The sequence below is a fragment of the Pantherophis guttatus genome, chromosome 2 (assembly GCF_059756535.1).
Source record: "Pantherophis guttatus breed Tessera chromosome 2, ASM5975653v1, whole genome shotgun sequence".
NCBI lineage: Eukaryota > Metazoa > Chordata > Lepidosauria > Squamata > Colubridae > Pantherophis > Pantherophis guttatus.
Window position 1 is genome coordinate 32,476,494 of NC_142064.1, and position 22,075 is coordinate 32,498,568.

The 22,075-nt window shown below is 41.5% G+C and overlaps 1 protein-coding gene and 1 long non-coding RNA gene across 5 annotated transcripts in view; one reads left to right on the forward strand and one right to left on the reverse strand.

The window, feature by feature from the left end:
- Window positions 1-391: 391 nt before the first annotated feature.
- LOC148115068 (uncharacterized) lies at window positions 392-5,737 on the reverse strand. Its single transcript, XR_015732094.1, has 2 exons — window positions 4,924-5,737; window positions 392-2,920 (listed from the first exon to the last, which is right to left on the reverse strand). It is a non-coding gene; the product is annotated as an uncharacterized LOC148115068 (long non-coding RNA).
- MAST4 (microtubule associated serine/threonine kinase family member 4) overlaps window positions 4,623-22,075 on the forward strand; it is a 199,890-nt gene continuing 182,437 nt past the window's right edge. For all 4 annotated transcript variants that reach the window (XM_034441014.2, XM_034441015.2, XM_034441016.2 and 1 more), the window contains exon 1: window positions 4,623-5,411. In XM_034441014.2, the coding sequence (XP_034296905.2) occupies window positions 4,935-5,411 (477 nt within the window). In that variant the 5' untranslated portion in view covers window positions 4,623-4,934. The remainder of the gene's footprint in view (window positions 5,412-22,075) is intronic.

Consider the following 22,075-nt stretch of genomic DNA (forward strand, 5'->3'; position numbering starts at 1 on the left):
TGGGGTCGTGATGGGTTGGACACGATTTCGCAACTAACAACAACAAGGGTTTCATTTGGCCCTCATATTTTTGGTTTTACAAAAGTATCTTCATCTAGCATTTTACTTTAACTGTAAAATTTCTCTTAGTATTATAGTGTAATTTTAATCATTTACATTTATACTGTTCTATTCTTTATTTTTGATTTTTATTGTTCCTCACCTGAGAGCAATTCCAAAATTGCTGATATAGAAATTATATATCAAATGTGCTTTACAACTTGGCTTTTACCAGGTGTGAACTAATTTCAGTTTTGTTTGCAGAAAATATTAGTATAATGTCCCAAGATAATAAAAGCATTAAACAAACGATGGATGGGATAATTTGCCTAGAAATGAAGCAAAAGAGAAATTGAAGTAAAAAAAGATTTAATATAAATAGATTTTTTTTAATTGTAGAAGGCAACCTTGACAAATTAGGGTACTATTGTTAGAACCTTCATTGTTCATATTTGATCTTTACTTTAGGTCCATTCTTTAGCAACAATAATTCAACACCGAGATATTTTAATTTTTGCTTCTATTTCTCAAACGCTCATCAATATTGCTCTCAAAAACTGTAAACTCACTAGAGCAGTATGTATCTGCCATTGGAATGATGGCAAATACACAAATTAGAATGAAACAGCAGTTCTTATTAAATGTCTCTTGGAATCACAACTGTGGTGCTTATACCAATATTTATAACATAATTTGTCTGAGGAGGTCAACCTGTGCATTTAAAAATGAACTACCAATGGGTAACTTTAGCATTTTGTAGGAGGGTTTTTTTGGGTGTGAGTGTGTGTGCTTCTATTCCTTCTATCTTTCCTCACAGCATAATTCTGTTGGGCAGAAGAGTAAGAGTATAACTGGTCTAAAGTTACTTGAAGAGGTTCCATGGATGAGGGTTCCATATTGTTAACAACAATAAGTAGTAGAAGAAGTAATCCTCATCTTACGCCTGGTTGCTTAGAAACTATTTGAAGTTACAATGGACTTTCCCAGGGCTACTTACAACTCAGTTCCAAAGTTCAAATTCCATCCTCAGGTCACATGACCATATTTCAAGCACTCAGCAACAAGCTCACCTTATGGCCATTTGCAGTGTCCTGAGGTCACATGGCTGCATGTTATGATGGTTTTTGCTGATAAATGGCATTTATGTCATGTTGCAAAACTGCCCCATAGTGAACCATTGGTTTGCTTAACAACTGTGGAGTTGTTGTAAACTGTTTACAACTGTTGTAAAAACTAGGTTGGTCATGTGGTTGATCCACTTTATGACCATGATGAACAAGCTCCTTCATGGTCATTAAGTTGATGACTATCTGTAACACAACATACTTGATGTTTACATAGCTTGGTTATAACCAAGCTATTTTTAACAGAATAACAATTTTAATTCCAATTTTAGAAACATAAGCAGCATCCTTAGATCAATTTAGACATTGTGTCCATCTAGATCAGTGTGTTTATTCTGGCTGGCAGTGACATAAGTCCCAGTTACTCAACCTATCAAAACCCTTTAAATAGAAATTACAATTACATGTGCTTTCTCACCGAAAAATATGTCCTATGTTGATTCTAGCTTCTCTTTTTACTACTAGTTTTTGCTGAATAAAAAAGCAAAATAAAACTACCACAAATAAATATAGTGAAAAATGTCATTTTGAACATTATAATCATTATAAAGGAATAAGGTAAACATTTTCTTAAAACCAAGCTAAGTATAGTACCTTTGAAATGTTAGTGCTTCTTTGATGGAAAATGTCAAGGGAGCCTGTCTAAAACTTTTGATATATTTACCTTCAAAATGATAACTTGGATAGGACACCAAGTCTTCATTCTCATAGGTATATTAACACATTTAAATTAGTTACTATTTTCTGGATTTATGGAATATTTTGAACTATAAATTAATCAAAAAGGGCTGGATTTACACAAATTAAGTCACAAGAGCATTAACCATGGCTAAGCACTAAGTTTTCATGTTAGACAACTGTAAAACTAGGTCTCTAACTTATTTGGTAAAAATATGTAACCGTAGCTATTGACTGTACTTTTGGAACTTGAAAGGAAAGTTTCAAATGATCATGCTGAATTATCATCATTGGCACTAATTTATCATTCTCGGTTTTTCTGATCCTCTCTATAACATCTGAAACATATCACCAGATTGAATTTGCTCTGTTCATATTCCAAAAATTAATAAATAAGCCATATTTTGGCTCATCCTACTTAATTTCTATATGTTTTCCCTGTGATTTTTTAAAAAAACACCTATTGAACATCTTTTAAATTACCCCAAAATTGATTTCTGGAAGACCTCAATTGTGATATATGACTTAGAGAACTCTGGATGAAATCTACATGCTAATGTAGATTTCTACATTAAATTGTAGAATGTAGATTTCTACAAATTCTAATTCCTGAAAAAAATTTTTTTTTAGCTAACTTACATTCTCATTTTAAAAACTATTATAATTCTTTTTGGCCTAATAAAAACATCAGCAGGACCAGATTCAGACAACTATTAGTATAATAAGGGGTCTAGAAAGCCCAAGAAAGATCAGTAAAAAGATTTGAACATTGCTGGATTGGAAAAAGAAAACTAAAAAGGAGACAGTGTATAAATACCTAAAATGTTATGTGAAATTGAGAGGTTAAAAACCAATGGCTTGAAGCGAGAAGACCAGAGATCCAGGCTGAATATTAGAAGAGATTTCTTCATGATCAGAGCTATTAAAAAGAACACTTTGGCTAGATCTCTCTTTCACAGGAAGATTTCAAAGTGGCTAGATAACCACTTTGTTGGAGATGCAATAGTGGTTTTAATTTTCTTAAAAGATTGAGAAACTGTTGAATTCAGCACTGTTAGTTTGGAAGTGTGTCCATGTACCTAGGAAAAGAACAGAATGGGAAATAGTTTAGAGCAGCTTTTAAAGATGGGATCAAGAAAATTTTGGTCAACTGTACTTCATCATTAATTATGAAAATGGATAGATTTCCAACACAGCCATTTGTCAAAGTGTCCTTAATATGCCAATCACAAAGTCTCCTTGAGACAGGAACATGATCCACCTGGTTTCCCGACAGATGCTTGGGATTTTGTCCAGCAATATGATGGGTAATTCTGCCATAAGCTGCATTGAGCTCCAGTGATGGCAAGGACGCTGGATGCCATTGTTCCCTGGAGACCTTTTGTTTTTCCATACTGGCTGAGGAATTGAAGTCCACACATCTCAATGCTGCCAAGACAGAAATTTCTGGCATTTGGCAGAAGACAAAGAGCGAGTTTGTTTAGAAACAGGTACAAGGTTTAGGCTTACATTGCAGCAAAAGGGTGCCTCCAAAAAGTGATAGACATCCATACTTATAGATTCATTGAAACATTGTCCAGAACAAAAGTCTGCAACCTTAACACTCAAAGAGCCATTTGGACCAGTTTCCCATAGAAAAGAAAACACTGGGAGCCACAAAACCCTTCCCGTGCCTGACTATTTCTTGAGCAGCCACAAAACTATATATTAGTTAAATTAATATTAGTTAAAACTATATATTAGATATATATATCTGTATATTTTTGTGTTTTTAATAGGCTGTACACCGCCCTGAGGCCTTCGGGAGAAGGGTGGTATAGAAATAAAATTATTATTATTATTATTATTATTATTATTATTATTATTATTATTATTATTATTATTATTATTATTATTATTATTATTAAAACTAGCATATGTAGTTAAAGTAAACATTCTGTTTTCTTCTGAAACTTTTCTCTTCTTGGATTTATCCATGGTTGGCCTACCAGGGGTTGAAAAGCTCAATAAATTGCGTGCCGGCAGGTGTTGCACACTGGCGGTTGTGATCCATATTTTGAGGGACAGGGAGCCACAGCAGAGGGGTGAAAGAGCCACATGCGGCTCCAGAGCCGCAGGTTGCTGACCCCTGGTCCAGAATGAGTGACTATTCTGTTTGCGAAGGATCAGGGAGGATGACCTCCCAATTCAGGTGCTGTGACAGGTTTGCAATCATTCATTCAATCAATCAATGCTGTTGAAGCTGCTCGTGTTATTCCGCTCCGGAATGCACTTAGTTAAATCCAAAGGAAATGGGGCACCTGAATAAATGCAGTTCGCTGATGCTCACTGCAGCTTTCTTAACAAGAGTATTAAAGCGGTCTGTTATGGACAACTTCTCAGTCTTAAGCCTCCTACCTGGGATTTCCAGGTGTCGTTTTGGAAGCTTCGGACCCCTGGAGATCTAAGGACCCACCTCACCATAAACAATCCGGCCAGCGGCCCATTCTTAAAGACGACCCAGCTTCAGAAGTCAGCCCTATTACACGTCCAACAGGGGCGTGCTCCGACTTTCAGGGCGCCCGGGAGCGTTCCCGCGCGTTCTCTCTCGCCGGCGCCTGTTTCGTGCTCCTGTTACCTACCTACCTGCCTGCTTCCCGCTCACCCGGCTCAGGATTACCTCCCCCGCCCCCCCCCTTAGCAGGCCCGCCCATCACCGCCGCCGCCTTCGCCATTGGCTGCGTGGACAGCCCATCTCCCTCGCCTATTGCCAGGAGGAGGGTCCGCGGAAGGCAAAGAGACGCCTCCTCGGGCTGTCTGAGGACCGACCGGGTTGCGCGCCGAGAGCTCTCCGGCAGCCCGCGCAGAGTTTCCGAGCCTTCTGGCGTTTGCGAAGGTGGCCGAGGTGGGATGTCGCTGCCACCGGGCGAGGTCCCGGTATAGCGGGGCACGGCGGCGGCGACAGCGGCGGCTCTGCTGGCGTTTTTCCCTTTCCGGCGGAGGATGCCTCCGGTGTTGATGCCGCCGGCGGAGGCGGCCGGCTGACTTTCTCCTCCGACCCACCCAAAGCGGGTGGAAGCGGCGGTCTTTCCTCCGCACTTACGAGGGGCGGCGATGGGCAAGAAAGTTTCCGCGGCGGCAGCGGTGGGCAAGGAGGAGGTGGAGCGGAGAGATGAGGGAGGCCAGCGACTCTCGCCCTCTTCTTCTTCCAGCTCCAGCTCGTCCCCCTCGTCGTCGTCGGCGTCAGGCTCCCAAACTCTTTCCGAAGAAGGCGAAGCCGGCTCTTCTGCCGCCGCTCCTCCAGCCAGCCCGGACGGTTGCGAGCGGGCGGATCCCCACCGACGCGGCGGTCCCTCCGAGCTGCAGGGGCCAGGAGTGGAAACGCCGGGCGCTCCCGCCACCTTTGCGCCGCCCTCCGTCCCCCTTTGCGCCGGGAAGGAAGGCGAGGTGGAGAAGGAAGGATGCGTGGACGGCCGGCGGGAGAGCGAAGAAGAGGAGGACGACTCGGTTAACCCGGGAGGTCTAGATGGCGGCGGGGGCGCCCGCCCTCGTCCCGAGACGGCCGCCTCGCTGGAGGAGCAAGACGAGGAGGTGGGAGAGCGGGGTTTGGAGAGGGGGGGGGGTCGCAGGGTTAGGGCTGCGGGGCGGCTGTCCTCCCTCACCGCCCGAAAAGAGCGGGAGGATTCAGGCTGGCTCCTTCCGCCTGGCGGTAGCTGCCTGAGGCCAGCGGGCGGCGGGGAGGTGGAGGGGAAAGCAATGACCTGGCTTGACTGAGGAGTGAGGGCAGGAGAAAGCCACCGCCGGCTGCGGCTGCCCTGCCTGGCTCCTTCGGGGTTGCCAAGGGCGGGATCCCTGCCGCGTGTTGACGGTCGGGGGAGCCTCTCTTCCTAATTGCCTGAGTGGGCTGTGTTGTTTGTACGGGGCGTTTCTCCTTAACTACCCTTGAAACCGACCACAAATTGAGGCTCTGGGAATCGTTTCCTCCGCCTCTCCGGGTTGGGCTCGGAGTCCGCGGACTCCGCGGTTGTCATTTTTTCACCTCAGGTGGTGGAGCTTGTTGAATGGAGAGAGAGGGAGGGGAGGGGAGGGAAGGGAAGGGAAAGTAGGCGGCAGTCGCGGGCGCCCCGCTTAGATGGGGTACGGACGCTGGCCCCTGCGACGGCCGGAGGGGCGAGTCTTTTCCTTCCCCGCTTGGTGGCGCTTCGTTGGCGTTATTGGGCGCCCAGGCTCCTCGGGAACGGGATAATGCTTCCTAGAACAGGAGTTTCCAACCTTGGCAACTTTAAGCCTGGAGGACTTCAACTCCCAGAATTCCCCAGCCAGCTTTGCTGGCTGGGGAATTCTGGGAGTTGAAGTCCTCCAGGGCTTAAAGTTGCCAAGGTTGGAGAGCCCTGTCCTAGAAGGCTTTTGCAAGGAAAAAGTGGGCTTGTCTCTGGAATTTCCAGGGCTACCTTCCAGGGAGGAAGTGGTCAATTCCACAGGGAGCTGCATTTAAAGTCAGCCTAAAACACAAATACAAGACTCCAGTGAAGGTTTAAGATACTTTCTGTGAAGTGAGGCTCCAGAGAGTCCCGAGAGGTGGCCAACGGAGAAATTGAGGTGTGGACATCTTTTAACTGCAAACAAACAAGCCTTGCTTAGATGAACTGCTGTACTGGGTGGTTGCAGGCTTAAAATACATTTGACGTGTCTTCTGTCTCTTCCCCCGTTGTAGAGAAAGACTTAGAAGGTAGAAAAAGAGAATTGAAGGCTCAATCCTGATTAAAAAAAAAAAAAACTTCTAGTAAAACATGATTCTTGGTGATTGCATGAACACATCCATGCAATTTGTGTGTTGGGAGGGGACCTTTTGGCTCATGGTCCCACTTGGAGAGCGTACAATCTAGTATCCTTAAGGTGGCCCACTATTCTGAAGCTGGGCTGATTAGAATGTAAACCAACATACGGTTATGTATATTTTCATTCTGATTGAAATTACCTTTTTTTCCCCTGTGGACTTTGGTCTGTGAATTGATTTAGAGAAGATTCATTTATCAGATGCTTCAGAGTTATGGCTTTTCACAGGATATATTCTGATGGCTAAAAACAGGAAGTGTCAAGCCTTAAATGCCTTGTTATGGCTGTAGAAAGGCAATTAGATATGATAGCTCTGCTTAGAGATGATTTTTTTTTTTTTTTGCATAGCTGAAAACTGTGTGTCTTTTGGTTTTTGGCACAACTGACATATTTGCCATGAGAAACTATGGTTTTTATTTTAACTATCCTGAGGCTAGTGGGTTTCAATCTTTCCCACAGTGTCTATCTATATGCTTTGCCATTTCCTTCTCCTGTTTACAGATTTCCCAATTGTAGCCTGGGATTTCTTTATCACCTCCTACTCCTATGGAATTACCAATCAGAACTCTCATCACTTAGCTTTTTGAAATCAGTCAACGTTGGCCAAGTTTTCCCAATATAACTAGGTGTCAATCATGAAATCTTTTATCAATTGCTAGGACCTGATTCCACACTAAACATTAATGCCTATTTCTTAAATAGCAGAAAATGGGAATCTTCTAGTACAGTGTCTTCAATTTATACACTTCAGAATGAATAGTGTTTATTGATCAACTTACAAACAGTTTTCCCTAGAATTTGGACAAAAATTAATCTTGCTTTTTAGAATTTATACCTGTTTATACATTGTGCTTCGCCATAGCTGTTGGATAAACCATAACCTTGGTTTGCATGACACATTAGACCATGGGTGTCAAACTTGATCACATCACATGACGTATCATGACTTTTTGTCTTTGTGGAGCCGGGGTGGGCATGGCCTGCTCATGACACATCTGGCCTGCAGGCTGCTAGTTTGACACGCCTGCATTAGACATAGATTACAACCAAGAAAGGATCACCAAAACCAAGCCAATCATTTATAGCTTAGTGTGTTCTCTGAATCAAAACAGTGTCAAAAACATACTACATATTCATGCTGCAGTAATCTTGGAAGATTTGAGTGATGTGGATTAATGAATGACTTTGTAATTGACAAATTTGTTGAGTGTAATATACCTGGACATGTTCTTTGTACATTTGAACTTGCTACTTCTCTAAATGTCTATAAAACAATGTAGAGTCTTCTGAAGGGGAGAACAAAGGGATAGGGCCACAATGGAGTTTTTTCCCCAAGTTAGGGATGAGAGGTTGGATGAGCTGAATTGTTCCTTTGAGCTAGATATTGTCTTTTCCTAACATGGACTAATAAATATGATGTGTAAACATATATATCAGGGCTATATATTTTTACAGCAAATGTCCTGAGTGTTGTAATGGATATTTGCAATAGTGGTGAATATCTGTAACTTGGTGTAGGATGAGTGTGAACGTTTGTTCTCCGAACTTGTGGGTTGGTTTCCAAATGTTTTATTACCAGGCTAGGTAACATCTTCAGTAGAGTTTAGGGGATGTCAGTGTTCTTCTGTTTATAAGGGCTTCAGAGGTGGGTGTGCCAAGTGAGGGTCTTGTGATGGGCCTTGTGATAGGGAGGTTATATCAGGTCGGGGTCATTGGGAGGTGAGTTGCTGGTGAGGGGATTGCAGGATTGGTTGAGGGTCAGTTCTGCCTCTGGTTGGCTGTGTGATTAATTTGGAACTGAGGGGTTCATAGGCTGGTTGTAAGTCAATGTGTCTGTTGATGGAATTGCTTGTGGAATGCCAGGCTTCGATGAACTCACGAGTGTGGAGGGTGGTAGCGTGGCTGATGATTTTTGGGTTGCTCCAATCAAATTAGTGCTGTTTGGTGTCAGTGTGGGAAGAGATTAAAGATTTGGGATTGTGGCATTTTTATTTTTATTTTTTAATTTGATTTATATGCCGCCCTTCTCCGGAGACTCAGGGCGGCTTACAATGCGTTAAGCAATAGCCTTCATACTTTTGTATATTTATACAAAGTCAGCTTATTGCCCCCACAAACTGGGTCCTCATTTAACCTACCTTAGAAAGGATGGAAGGCTGAGTCCACCTTGAGCCTGGTAAGATTCGAACCTGCAGTAATTGCAGGCAGCTGTGTTAATAACAGGGTGCTTTAAGCCACTGTACTATCAAGGCTCCTTGGTAGTACAGTGGTTTGATTGCCAGCCGGTGTTTGTGGATCCTGGTTTTTAATTGACATGATGTTTGTCCCATGTAGAATTGGTTGCACTGGTTACAGTTGATTTTGTAGATTACAATGTTTCTTTCATCCTTCTGTGTCTTTGGTTCTGGATAATTCCTGGCAGAGTGTGGCTGAGGGTTTCTGAGCTATTGCTATTCTTAGGCGTTGGAGGATTTTGGCTGTCATTTCCGACACCTCTTTTGTAGGGTTAGTTTTTTATGTGGTGGTTGGCTGTGTGGTGTGTTGTGGTTTGGGTGCTGTGTGTTGGAATATGAAGTTTTTGGGATAGCCATTACAGAGAAAGATGTCAAGCAACCATTTCTTTTCTGCTTTTCTTAGTGTTGTGGTGCTGCAGTATGTCCTGGCCAGGTGAAATCTACTTACCTTCCCTATAGGTTCAGAAGTGCACGCTTGCTCTGCTCATGCACGTGCATGCATCACATGCGCGCGGGGACCCCCTGTGCATGCGTAAAACCTTCTGTGCATGCGCAGAGGGTAAAAAACAGGTTACTTCCTGGTTAAAACCAGGAAGTAACGACGACTGGGTGGCTGATCGGAGCCTTGCGCTACCATCGCTACTGGTTCTCCGAACCACCCGCCGCCATCATTACCGGTTCGGCCGAACCGGGCTGAACCGGTAGCATTTCACCCCTGGTCCTGGCCCTTCTGACGAGTGTCGGACACAGCTTATTTTGTGTGCAGTTTGCAAGCAGGTGGCTGCTTGTAAAGCTGAGGATCTGGTTTGTGCATGGGTTTGTGGTAGACACAAGTTTCTAGTTCTCTGTTGTCTAGCCTCCTTATGTTGATGTCAAGGAATGGGAGTCTGTTGTCTGTTTCTTCTTCACCTGTGAATTTGATCCAAGAGAATGTTATTAAGCAGATGGTGTGTTTCTTCCATTTGGGAGCGTTTGATGATGACGAAGGTATTGTCGACATAGTGTATCCAGAATTTTGGTTGGATGGTGGGTAGAATTATGGATTTGAGTCATTGCATGAACACTTTTGCTATTAGGCCTAATATGGGTGATCCCATCAGGGTACCTTGTACTTGCTTATAGATTTTCTCATTGAACTTGAAGCATGTGTTGAGGCATAGATCCAGGAGTTTCATGATGGTTTCTATGAACATGGAGTGTTCTGTAGTGGCATCATCCTTGTGGATATGGTGTTTACTGGTGGTGTATGGTTTATTTAGCCAGGTCAATGGCAATCGTTGTGAAGAGAGTGGTGACATCGAATGAGACCATGATTTTTTTCCTTGTTGATCTTGGTATGTTTGATACATTGGAGAAATTGTTCTGGGGAATTTATTGAGTGATTGAGTCATTGATCAGGTGTCTGAGTTTCCTCTGAAGCCACATGTGGCTCTTTCACCCCTCTGCTGCGGCTCCCTGTCACTCAAAATCTGCATCACAACACATCAATGTGCAACACACACCAACATGTGATTTATTGAGCTTTTCAACCCCCAGTAGGCCAACCATGGATAAATCCAAGAGAAGAAAAGTTTCAGAAGAAAACAGAACGTTTAATTCAACTACATATGCTAGTTTTGTGGCCGCTCAAGAAATAGTCAGGCACGGGAAGGGTTTTGTGGCTCTGGTGTTTTCTTTTCTATGGGAAACAGTCAAAATGGCTCTTTGAATGTTTAAGGTAGCAGACACCTGTGCTACTTTGTATGTTAGTTCAGGTAGAGACACAATTGGACCTAAGGGGATCCCAATTATTTAAGTCAGCTCATTTGGTTTTATGAATGTTAATATTTTCAGAAGTTTGATCACTAAACCCACAATGTATTTGAATTTTCTTTAAGACCTACAGCTTCATTAGATTTCTCAATGAAAAAATGAATGTTTAAATATTTCATATAAAAAGCATATTTGTTTTGTTTTCCATTACTCCAGTCCTTCCCACATTCTTATCCAGCTTAAAATGCATAGCAGATCAATGGAATCTGGTTTCACATTGGAGGAAGTTCATGCTTATGTGATAACTTTAGTGTCTTGCTTCATAAATTAGTAATTTCTTTTTCTGGGTATAGAATTTTATTCTGTCTGCATTAATTATTTGAGGTCACTTTGCAGTTTGGTGTCCAACGTGCAGTTACGATTGTGTACTTTTAAGTCAGCATATTTGTTTTAGCTGAAACTGAGCTATAAATGTTCCTTCTGAGGGGATTCTGAGATATCAGATATAAACAAACCAGTATGTACATAGAACAGAATGTTTTCTGGGTTTAAATAGAATTATCAAACTTTGACTACTCAAAAAAAAAAAAAATCTGAAAGAGCATTTCTTATATCAAGGAAAAAATATTTGCCTTCCAGTGTTAACAAAAAAGTATTAAATGTAAAGCATCACATTCTAATAATACACATCACTATCTGGAATAGAAGAACTTATAACAGAGAAGAGAGCTATTTGTTCATAACTTCATTAATTCAAATCTGACTAGAGTACTTATAAATATGGATTTCAGAAATGTATGTTCATGTGTTTCTATGACCTTATTTTGTGCTAATCTATTAATGTCTAGTAACCTATGTTTATGGAAGGAATTCTATAATGCATCTTTATCTGGTACACTGTAATTCACTCTAAAGGAGATTCTACTGCTATACTGTTACTATAAATATACTATAAATATTTGTAGTAAAATTTTAAATGCAACTCCTATTGCATATTTGATTTAAAAGTGAATCCTAATCTAAAGAGTGAAAACTTTTGAATTAGAATTAAGTATTTGAATAATTGCTTCACGCTTGCATATAAAGTAATGTACTGTATCATATGAATTAAGTTTTAGCACTAGGAAAGTAGTTGAAAGTAATGGGGACAAGGCTTATATATTCTCAGTGTTAGGTAGAAGACCACCATAAATCCTTGGTGGTGGATTGACTTTAGCTAAAATGATTAATAAATGATTAATTCAGCTGTGAGAACTGAAAAGAGGTATAATATTTGTTCATTACAGATCTAATTCTATATGGTTACAGAAATTAGTATATGATATTAGCAACATGATTTCTTGAAGATGATGTTATTCTGGAGTAACTGAGATTAACTACTAGGTTGCATTGAACCAAATTTAAAGGAAAATGCTTTGTATGTATCGGTTGTGAATATAGGATTTGTCTATAGCTTCCTAAACCATATATGCTTTTTTCTGCAGTTGTATAGCAATTGTATTGCTATAAGGAGTTGCAGTCATGTGCTATGTTTTTATGCCCTTACTTTCCAAACATCTTTTTGCTTTTGAATATACGTATACGTATATATATGTATACATATACATATATAATGTCTTAATACAAGTACAAAAGGTTTGTCTTGGTTGATATTGGTCATATTTGTTTTAGCGTAATTTTTAAATGAAAAAATAAATGTACAAGCATGTATAAAGCATCGTTAGACACACTGTTAAAATGGGAATAAAAACGGATACTTATAATATTTGAGTATTAAATTTTTCTCTTCTAAGCAATAATGCAAGCCATAATTTTGAAAACATCTTGGCGGAAGAAGACAAATATAAAGAGCTTGCTATTTGGAGAAAATAATAAGTCTTTGTTTCTACTCTGTGTAAATGCAAGATCTATGTGGAGAGAAGATCTAATGAATATGTTTGGTACCCATATAATCAATTTATGAATCATGTTTGATTAGAAAACCATTATTGACTTTGCTTGTCAGTAGGTCGCACAAAGGGATCACATGACTCTCAGGACACTGTAACCGTTATAAATATAAGTCAGTTGCCAAGTGCCTGAATTTTGATTGCATGGCCATGGGGATGCTGCAACGGTCATAAGTGTGAAAAATGGCCCTAAGTCACTTTTTCAATGCTGTTGTAACTTTGAACGATCACTAAATGAACTGTTGTAAGTCAAGGATTACCTGTACTGCCTTTTTTCACACCATTTGGAAAAATAACAATCTGGTTTGTTGTCTGTCTCCTTTATAGGAGACACTTCTTTATTTGTGAAGCGATTTTATTCACGCCAAAGGCATCTTCAATACCATGTATACTATTATAATTTCTTGACCCTGCCCACCTAATTGAAGGTTGGCCTTTGATTAGAACAATAGCTGAATTTACCGGAATCAATCCCTTTGATTTAGGATTTCATTGAACCTGGTAAAGTTTGGTGGAATTGTGTCACCGATGAAACCAACCCATTTGGTACTTTCTGAGATTGCTTCGGATGCGCTTACATTTCCACAAAAAAGACTGCCACACTGTACAAGCTGCAGAAGAAAATGTATGTGTATGAATAATGATGGAAAAGTACCTGCCCACACAAAGCCCATGAGAGATTGAGCTTCAACAGATACTCAAAGGAAGGTTTATATCTAGCCTCAGGTGAAGGAAGGGAAACTCTTTGATATGGCTCATTCCCTTCCACCATCTCCCTTTCAGTTGCTTTAATTTTTTCCCCTCACTACCATAAATGTATGGCAAGAACAATTTTTTCATTTCTTTCTGAATTACCCAATATATTTCTCGCTGATTCTTCTATTCTCTGCTTGGCTGTTCATCTTGGTTTGAAAATCTACATGGTAGAAAGAGAGCGGAAGGTTGGAGAATTCCTGAGAGCTTTTGGTGGGCTATCTCTGCAGATGCAGGGAAGAGGATACCCTGCTTTACAAGTGGAAACTAGCTTGGGCACCGTTGGCTAAGATCCATTCCCTGGAAAATGAATTCACAATTTTCTTTTGAAATGTTTTCATTTCTAAAGACAAACCTCTGGTGACACATATTCATCATAACACAACATTTTATATATTTGAATAATGGCTTGTTGAATGGAAGCTGGAGATTATCAAGACACCACAATAGCTCTCTATTGCAGCGATCTGTCTACTCAGGTCTCCATCCCATTTCCATTAAACCTGACAATTGTCTTGATAACTCTTAAGAGGTCAAGAAGTGATAATCCTAAATGTTTATTAATTTATTGAAGAAAATGAACATTGTCTAAAATCACTTAAGGCTTAAACTAAGAGTGTATTATTTTCATAAAGAATAAATGGGATAAGTAGCTTATGTGAAAACAATTTTAATAATACAGTGACAGTATGTGTGTTATTGTGTATAATGTGAAGTGTGTTTGTGAATGTTATGATCTAAAGCAATACATTGTCTATAATTTTTTCAAATAGAATTTTTTATTTAAAACACATTTTTAAAATATGTTTATTTAAAAACATATTTAAAAATATACCATTGAAGCTAAATAACTTTGCTTAATTTTAAATAGCATTGTACATATACACGTACCATCTTTAAATTTACCTTTTTATTGGAATTTTAAAATCATTATTTTGACTGCTACTTTAAATTGTCTAAATCAATTCACCAAGTCATAAGATGTGACAAAGTATCATGATAAACAACCTAATGAAATAAACACTCTTCTACTCCATTCTTCTTATCACCTGCACTACTATAACTCTTGTTGTCTTCCCTTCCTATTCTTTAGGACAAATGAACTTGCAGATATTCTAGACCAGGGCTGTCAAACTCCCGGCCCATGGGCCGGATGCGTCATGTGCTGGCCACGCCCACACCCAGTTTAGCAAAGGTGAAAAAAGTCCTGAAATGTCATGTGACGACGCTGTGATGACATGAGTTTGACACCCCTGTTCTAGACAATTAGTTCCACAATGACCTATTGCTGACACTAGTATTTCAGCCTTACAAGAGTAGGAGACTTTAATTTCTAGAGAACACTAAGTTGGCTACTTGTGCCCTAGAACTTGGTCCCCAACCTTTTTGGTACCATGGACCGGTTTCATGGAAGACAATTTTTCCACGGACTGGGGAGGTTAGGGATGATTTCAGTTGCAATCATTTGCCTGCTATCCACCTGCTGGCCCAGTTCCTAACAGCTGTTGGGGACCTCTGTTCTAGATCACATCATGACCAGCTGTAAGATGAGGGTATATTCATATGAGCACTTCAATGGTTAGAGCAGCGGTCCCCAATCTTTATGGCTTGGTGGTCCCACGGGGGGGGGGGGGAGAGGGGAACCACTCACAAGTTGAGGCTGCCAGCAGCTTGCACGGCCCAGTTCCAAATGGGCCGTGGCCCAGTAGTAGGCTATGGCCCAGGGATTGGGGATCCCTGCCCTTGAGTATATAGCATTTCTAGGTTGGTGATACAAGAAACTTCTTTCTTATGTCCTAAGGCTAGAAATAACAATACTTGAAATTGTCTACAGCTACTGACATATTCTTATTTGGGAGTAAAGTGAGCACTCTTGCATTAATTCAGGTATTATAAAGATTTACATTCCTTACTATTCCCCTATGTTTAACATCTTAATGTAGAACCAAGATTATTAACATTATAAATTAAGATCTATTTTAACAGTGATAGTGAAAAATTATTAGAGTGTTTAACCTGGATATCTGGCCACAAATGATTAGATCATAGCATTAAATTAAACATAAGCAATGGTAGAAAGGTATGTGTCCCCAGTCTCTAAATTGTTCTCCTATACTATTAAGGGGAAAGATATTTCAATGAAATATCTTTCCCCTTAAATTTATATGGAAAAAACCTTTTCAAAAAGAAAAAGAGAAAAAGGCATTCCTTATTGGAAGGTAAGGTGTTTCATAATAAGGATATTATCACTGGTAAAGTTTGTTTCCTAACTCTTTCCTTGATCAGATAATTCCAGCATAACAAGGTCTTGAGCTATGAAAGTCTTTATAAACCATAATAGGTACTAATAGACCAGAATTGCATCTAGAAACATACTAGTAGCCTGTTCAACTTCCACCAAAATGGTGGTGTTATGGTTTGTGGAGTAGCTGGATTCTGCACTAGTTGAAGCTTCCAAAGTGTCTTCAAGACTCTTTGGAAGACTCTCTCCCACATAGAGTCCCACAAGACTCTCTCCCACATAGAGAGAATTCTAATATTCAACTGTTGAGTATCGAAAGTGTGAATTGCTGTTGCTAGAGCAGGATCTCCTGAACAAGAAAGGACTATTATTAATGTACCAGCTAAAGCTGGAGAAACCTAGCGCCGCATAACGGAGTGAGTTCCTGTTACTTATCCCAGCTTCTGCCAACCTAGCAGTTCAAAAGCACGTAAAAAATGCAAGTAGAAAAATAGGAACCACCTTTGGTGGGAAGGCAACAGCATTCCATGTACCTTCGGCGTTGTCGACCACATGACCATGGAGGCATCTTCGGACAGCGCTGGCTCTTTGGCTTAGAAACTGAGATGAGCAGCACCCCCTAGAGCCGGAAATGACTGGCACGCAAGTGCGGGGGAACCTTTACCTTTACCTTTAAAGCTGGAGAAAACCCATCCTGGCCATTGCTCCATCTACTATGTCAGCAGGAGCTGCAAGTCTAAAAAAAACAACCTGCCAATTCATATTCAGAGATAAATATGGAAGTGTGCTAGAACCCAAAGACTTCTGTACAAATTACACCTTTGTTTTGCTATCATTGAACCTAGGTTTGTGCCATGCTGTTTAGCCTCCATGCACTGAATTTTCATTGCCTTTTTCTGCTTAGACTAGAGATACAAATTGGATGTCAGGATATTGGTGATTCCTCATCACAAACAATGGATGATCTCTCCCAGTGGTTTTGTATAAACATAAACAAAAGGGAAGAGTGGATTGAGCCATGAGGCATCCCACACTAAAATGTTGAAGATCTCAAGTCTCCTCTCCTGTCATTGTTGATTAAATCCTCTCAAGCAGAGGCTTTCTGCAGAATATACTGAAACATTATAGTGAAATCTGATGGGCAGTAATTCTTATTTGTAAAAATACTACTTTGCTAATGTTTGAATATTGGATTTATAAAAAGCTGAATGAAACATACTAGATGACCATAATAAAAAAGTAACAAAAATGATGAGTAATGTTTTAGTGACTTTGTATAACCTAGAATAAATTCCTAGAATAAAGAAACACAGTGGGGAATTGTTCTCAGCCAAATGTTAAAATAGATTGTCTCTTTTCCATCTGTTGAGTTATCACCAGTCACTCTGTTCCCGTAAGAACATTTCTTTCACACCAGTCATTATGTTCCCATATGAACATTTCTTTCATTTTTGTTCTTTCCCTCATTCATTAATTCTTACGTGAGTATTATAAAATATTAAATATTTTTTTTAAAAAAAATAAAATTATATTATGATCATTGGCAGGTTTTGAATAATACTTCCTTTGGATTTTGCTATAAGGTAAAGGTAAAGGTTCCCATCGCACATATGTGCTAGTCGTTCCTGACTGTAGGGGGCGGTGCTTATCTCCATTTCAAATCCAAAAAGCCAGTGCTGTCCGAAGAAGTCCCCATGGTCATGTGGCTGGCATGAAAAAACACCAAAGACGCACGGAATGCTGTTACCTTCCTATCAAAGGTGGTCCCTATTTTTCTACTTGCATTTTTTACGTGCTTTCAAACTGCTAGGTTGGCAGAAGCTGGGACAAGTAACGGGAGCTCACTCTGTTATGGGACACTAAGGATTTGAACCTACAGAACATGTTAAGGATTTAGAACTTTATATTCTTATAAATATTTCTAAATATACAGAAACAAAGCACATTTAAAGTTTTAGGAAGTTGCCTTGGATATTAATAGATTGATTAAAATTCCATTAAGTTGCTGGGGTAATATTAATGTAATTAAAATGAATATTGCTTCCTAGTAGATTTATGTTCTAAAAGGTCTTTCAAAATGAATTTCAAATAGATACTTCCTTCAGATAAGCAAATTGCTGAGGAAATGTATATGGTTAAATAGGCCACCAAGGATAAACAGATTATCTTTTAAAGAAGATAATGTACCTGGATTCTAAAGATGTCATAGTGCTTCCATTTTATTCTTCATATATATATATGTTGAATTAAAAATTAGAAGACTTCTGGGCTTCATTATAAAATTTTTATTGATTGCTATTACAGTCTTGGCAACTACTTGGGTCAACATATAATCCAAAGGGTTCTTTGTTTCTGGAATTGATAAGTCTGGGTGTTTTGGAGTATAGATTGATGTTGAAGACCATTGATATTTAATGTTATAGAAGGATTTGCTTTTGAAACATTCGCAGGGGTGTCAAACTCGCAGCTCGCAGGCCAGATGCATCACGTGCTGGCCCCTCTCCTGCTCGGTCTAGTGAAGGGGGGAAAAGTCCCGATACGTCACGTGATGATGCCGTGATAACGTGAGTTTGACATCCTTGTTCTATTGGAAAGTACGAGTGGAATCGAGAATAAACTTTAAATCAAATACTTTGTGATGATTATTTTAAGGACTTCTCTCAAGTTCAAATAAAATTTTGCTTCCCTAATTTAAGTAGTGGAGATATATATAGCTCAAGTTGTGTCCTGACAGCTCAGCATGGAAAAGTGTGCTTCAAAGATGTTTTGTTTTCTGATGGAGTCTAATTCTGAAACAAAACCTACATCCTATCCTTAAATAATATTTTTAAAGTTGAAATCACAGATTTTTTGATGCATGCACTAAAGAATTGGAATGTCACTTTTTCATTTATGCAGAAAAAGAAAGGTGAAAAATTGAGAACAAAATTATCCCTTTAGTAGCCATATCAGCAGACATACCATGCACCTTTAGTAGACATTTCAGCAGACATACCATGCACTCTCTCTCCTGAACTGTAGGATGAGAAGGAAAGGAAGGGAGAGGAAAAAGCTAAGCCACTCTAGATTCAGTGGTAATTGAAAGTCCACAAGAACTGACACCTCGAAGTTTAATGGAATCCAGTAGCTCAGGAAGGGACAATGCCGAGAAAATGATATACCAGTCCAGCTGTTTCTTAGAGCTCAGGTTGAACTAGGGGGCCTCACATGCAGTTATTGTAGGTGCTGTTGCTGCCCTGGCATGTCTTAATGAGACCTGGATGCATATGTAGGATGAGGATGAGGAGAGATGGGGATGTAATAGGGTATAGGAATAGCCTTGAAAACCAGGAAGAAATGCTGCAACCAAGAGAAAAGCCAGGTAAAAGGAAAATGAGTCCAAAGCAATTAGAGAAAATGATTCAACTAGACCCTCCCTAGTTCTCCTGAAGATAGAAGGAGGAAAGAAGCATATTCAGACTTGCAAGATTCCTGTTGCTGTAAACACATAATAAAAGTAGTATTAGCATTCATAACTTTGGTTTTCTAGCCAAAAGGTTGACAAATTTATTGCAGGCTAATCTAGCATTCAGCAGCAACTGCCGGAGTCCAGGTCCCTCAAGGAATTGATAACATGGTTCTGAGGAAAGATTTATTTTATTTTATTTTTCAATTTATATACCGCCCTTCTCCCTGAGGACTCAGGGCGGTGCACAGCCAGAATTAAAAACATGAAATACAAATATTAAAAACAATTAAAATCTATATAAATTTGGCCCAAAATTTAAAAAACCACAAACCAATTAAACATTTAAAAATTTTTAAAAAAATTCTTCCTAAGCCAGCCCGGCTTGCTGGAAAAAGTGGGTTTTAAGGGCACGGCGGAAGGCATTGAGGTCTTGGATTCTCCTTATCTCTGGGGGCAGCTGATTCCAGAGGGTAGGTGCCCCCACAGAGAAGGCTCTCCCCCTGGGGGTCACCAGCCTACATTGTTTGGCTGATGGCACCCTGAGGAGGCCCTCTCTGTGGGAGCGCACGGGTCGCTGGGAGGTCGTCGGTAGCAGCAGGCGGTCTTGAAGATAGCTAGGCCCTATGCCATGGAGCGCTTTAAAGGTGATAACCAACACCTTGAAGCGCACCCAGAAGACCACCGGGAGCCAGTGCAGCTCGCGCAGGAGCGGTGTTACATGGGAGCGCCATGCTGCTCCCATCACTACCCGCGCTGCTGCGTTCTGGACCAGCTGGAGCCTCCGGGTGCCCCTCAAGGGGAGCCCCATGTAGAGAGCATTGCAGGAGTAAAGGCGAGGTGACGAGGGCGTGAGTGACTGTGCACAGGGAATCCTGATCAAGAAAGGGCCGCAACTGGCGAATCAGGCGAACCTGATAAAAGGTCCCCCTGGTTACAGCCGTCAGATGTTCCTTCAAGGACAGCTGCATATCCAGGAGGACTCCCAGATTGCAAGCCCCTTCTGTGGGGGCCAAGGACTCGCCCCCAATAGTCAGTGATGGAGTCAACTGACTATATCGGGATGCCGGGAGCCACAGCCACTCAGTCTTGGAAGGGTTGAGCTTGAGCCTGTTCCTCCCCATCCAGATCCGCACAGCCTCCAGGCACTGAGACATCACTTCAAGGGCATCGTTGGGGTGGCCTGGGGTGGAGATGTACAGCTGGGTGCCAGTACTGATGGTATCTCACCCCGAAGCCACGGATGATCTCGCCCAGTGGCTTCACATAAATGTTGAACAGAAGGGGCGAGAGGACCGATCCCTGTGGCACTCCACAGATGAGAGGCCTCGAGGTCGACCTCTGCCCCCCTGCCAACACAAACTGCGACCGGTCGGAGAGAAAGGAGGAGAACCACCGCAATACGGTGCCTCCCACCCCCAACTCTTCCAGCCGGTGCAGCATGATACCATGGTCGATGGTATCAAAAGCCGCTGAGAGGTCTAACAGGACCAGAACAAAGGAGCAACCCCTGTCCCGAGCCCTCCAGAGATCATCAACCAACGCGACCAATGCCATTTCCGTGCTGTGCCCAGACCTGAAACCCGACTGGAACGGATCTAGATAAGATGTTTCCTCCAGGAATTGTGGAAACTGTCGCGCGACCACACTCTCAACAAGAGACAGGATGATAGTTGGCCAATATTGCCGGATCCAGGGACGGCTTCTTGAGGAGAGGCCTCACCACCGCCTCTTTCAAGGCAGCGGGGAAGTAACCCTCACTCAACGAAGCGTTGATAACACCCTGGAGCCAGCCTCGTGTAACCTCCCGGGAAGCCAGTACCAACCAGGAGGGACACGGGTCCAGTAAACATGTGGCCGTACTAAGTCTCCCCAAAATCCTGTCCACATCATCGGGAGTCACAGCATCAAACTCCTCCCAGATAACATTCTCAAGACTATTCCTCGTCACCCTGCCCTGATCTACCCAGTCAGAGTCCAAATCCCCCCGGATCTGAGCGATTTTGTCATACAGGTATTGTCCGAAATCCTCCGCCCTGCCTTCCAGGGGATCCTCCCGCACTCCCGGATGGAGCAGGGAGCGGGTCATTCTAAACAGGGCGGCCGGACGATTCCCTGATGACGCAATAGAGGCGGAAAAGTAAAGATCTGGGGACTGGAAGATCCCTCCCAACCAGTGAGCCCAACATACCAAATGCAGCCCACTCCCAGATAGTGATATATTTCCCTCTTAAATGCTCCTGCCCACTCCCATATTCTTTCCACTTCTCACACCCACACTCACATTGCACATACCACCAAACATCCACTACAAATACTGTCATCAAATTATATACAGCTACCACCAGCTATCACAGCAACACCTCTTTCGCCTCCCCTCTAGAACTTGCCTGAGGCTTTGTGTAAATCTTCTGCATTGGTCCCCAATGCAACACCAACAAACCAAGGCTCTCCACCATAAAGTGGAAAATAATGTGAAATGGGTGCTAATGCCTATGTCCTAAAAGATAGGTCAATGGATCAGTTTTCAACCCCTATGGCACAGTGTTCAATCCACAGGGCATAGATCTTCAAGTGCCAGAAGCTGCCCATTGTCTGCCCCACATCAAGTCTTCCCAGGTCTTTTTTAGGACACCACTTGAGTTTGCCCATTGCAAAAAAAGGGTCAAGTAGAGTTCTTTTTTGGGGGAGGATGTGTATATCTGTTCATGGGCTGGGGAAGAGGAGACACTAACTTGCAGAATTCACAACATTTGAATAAAGACTGGTTAAGGATTGATCCAAGCAATCATCTATGGAGATTCTCAGTCATTCAGATCATGGTTGTCTCAAAGGTGCTTTTTTCAAATGGCAACTGGACTTTCTTTGTTTTTCCTTGAAGACGTTTCTCTTCTCATCCAAGTTGCCTTTTGAAAAAAGCACCTTTGGGATCCAAGCAATCAGTTATCTTTCCTTTCTGCTGACATGATGATGATGTCAACCATTCAGTTGTGTCAACTCTTGGTTATTCTATAGGCCAGGTTCTCCCCACTTCTTCCAATTTT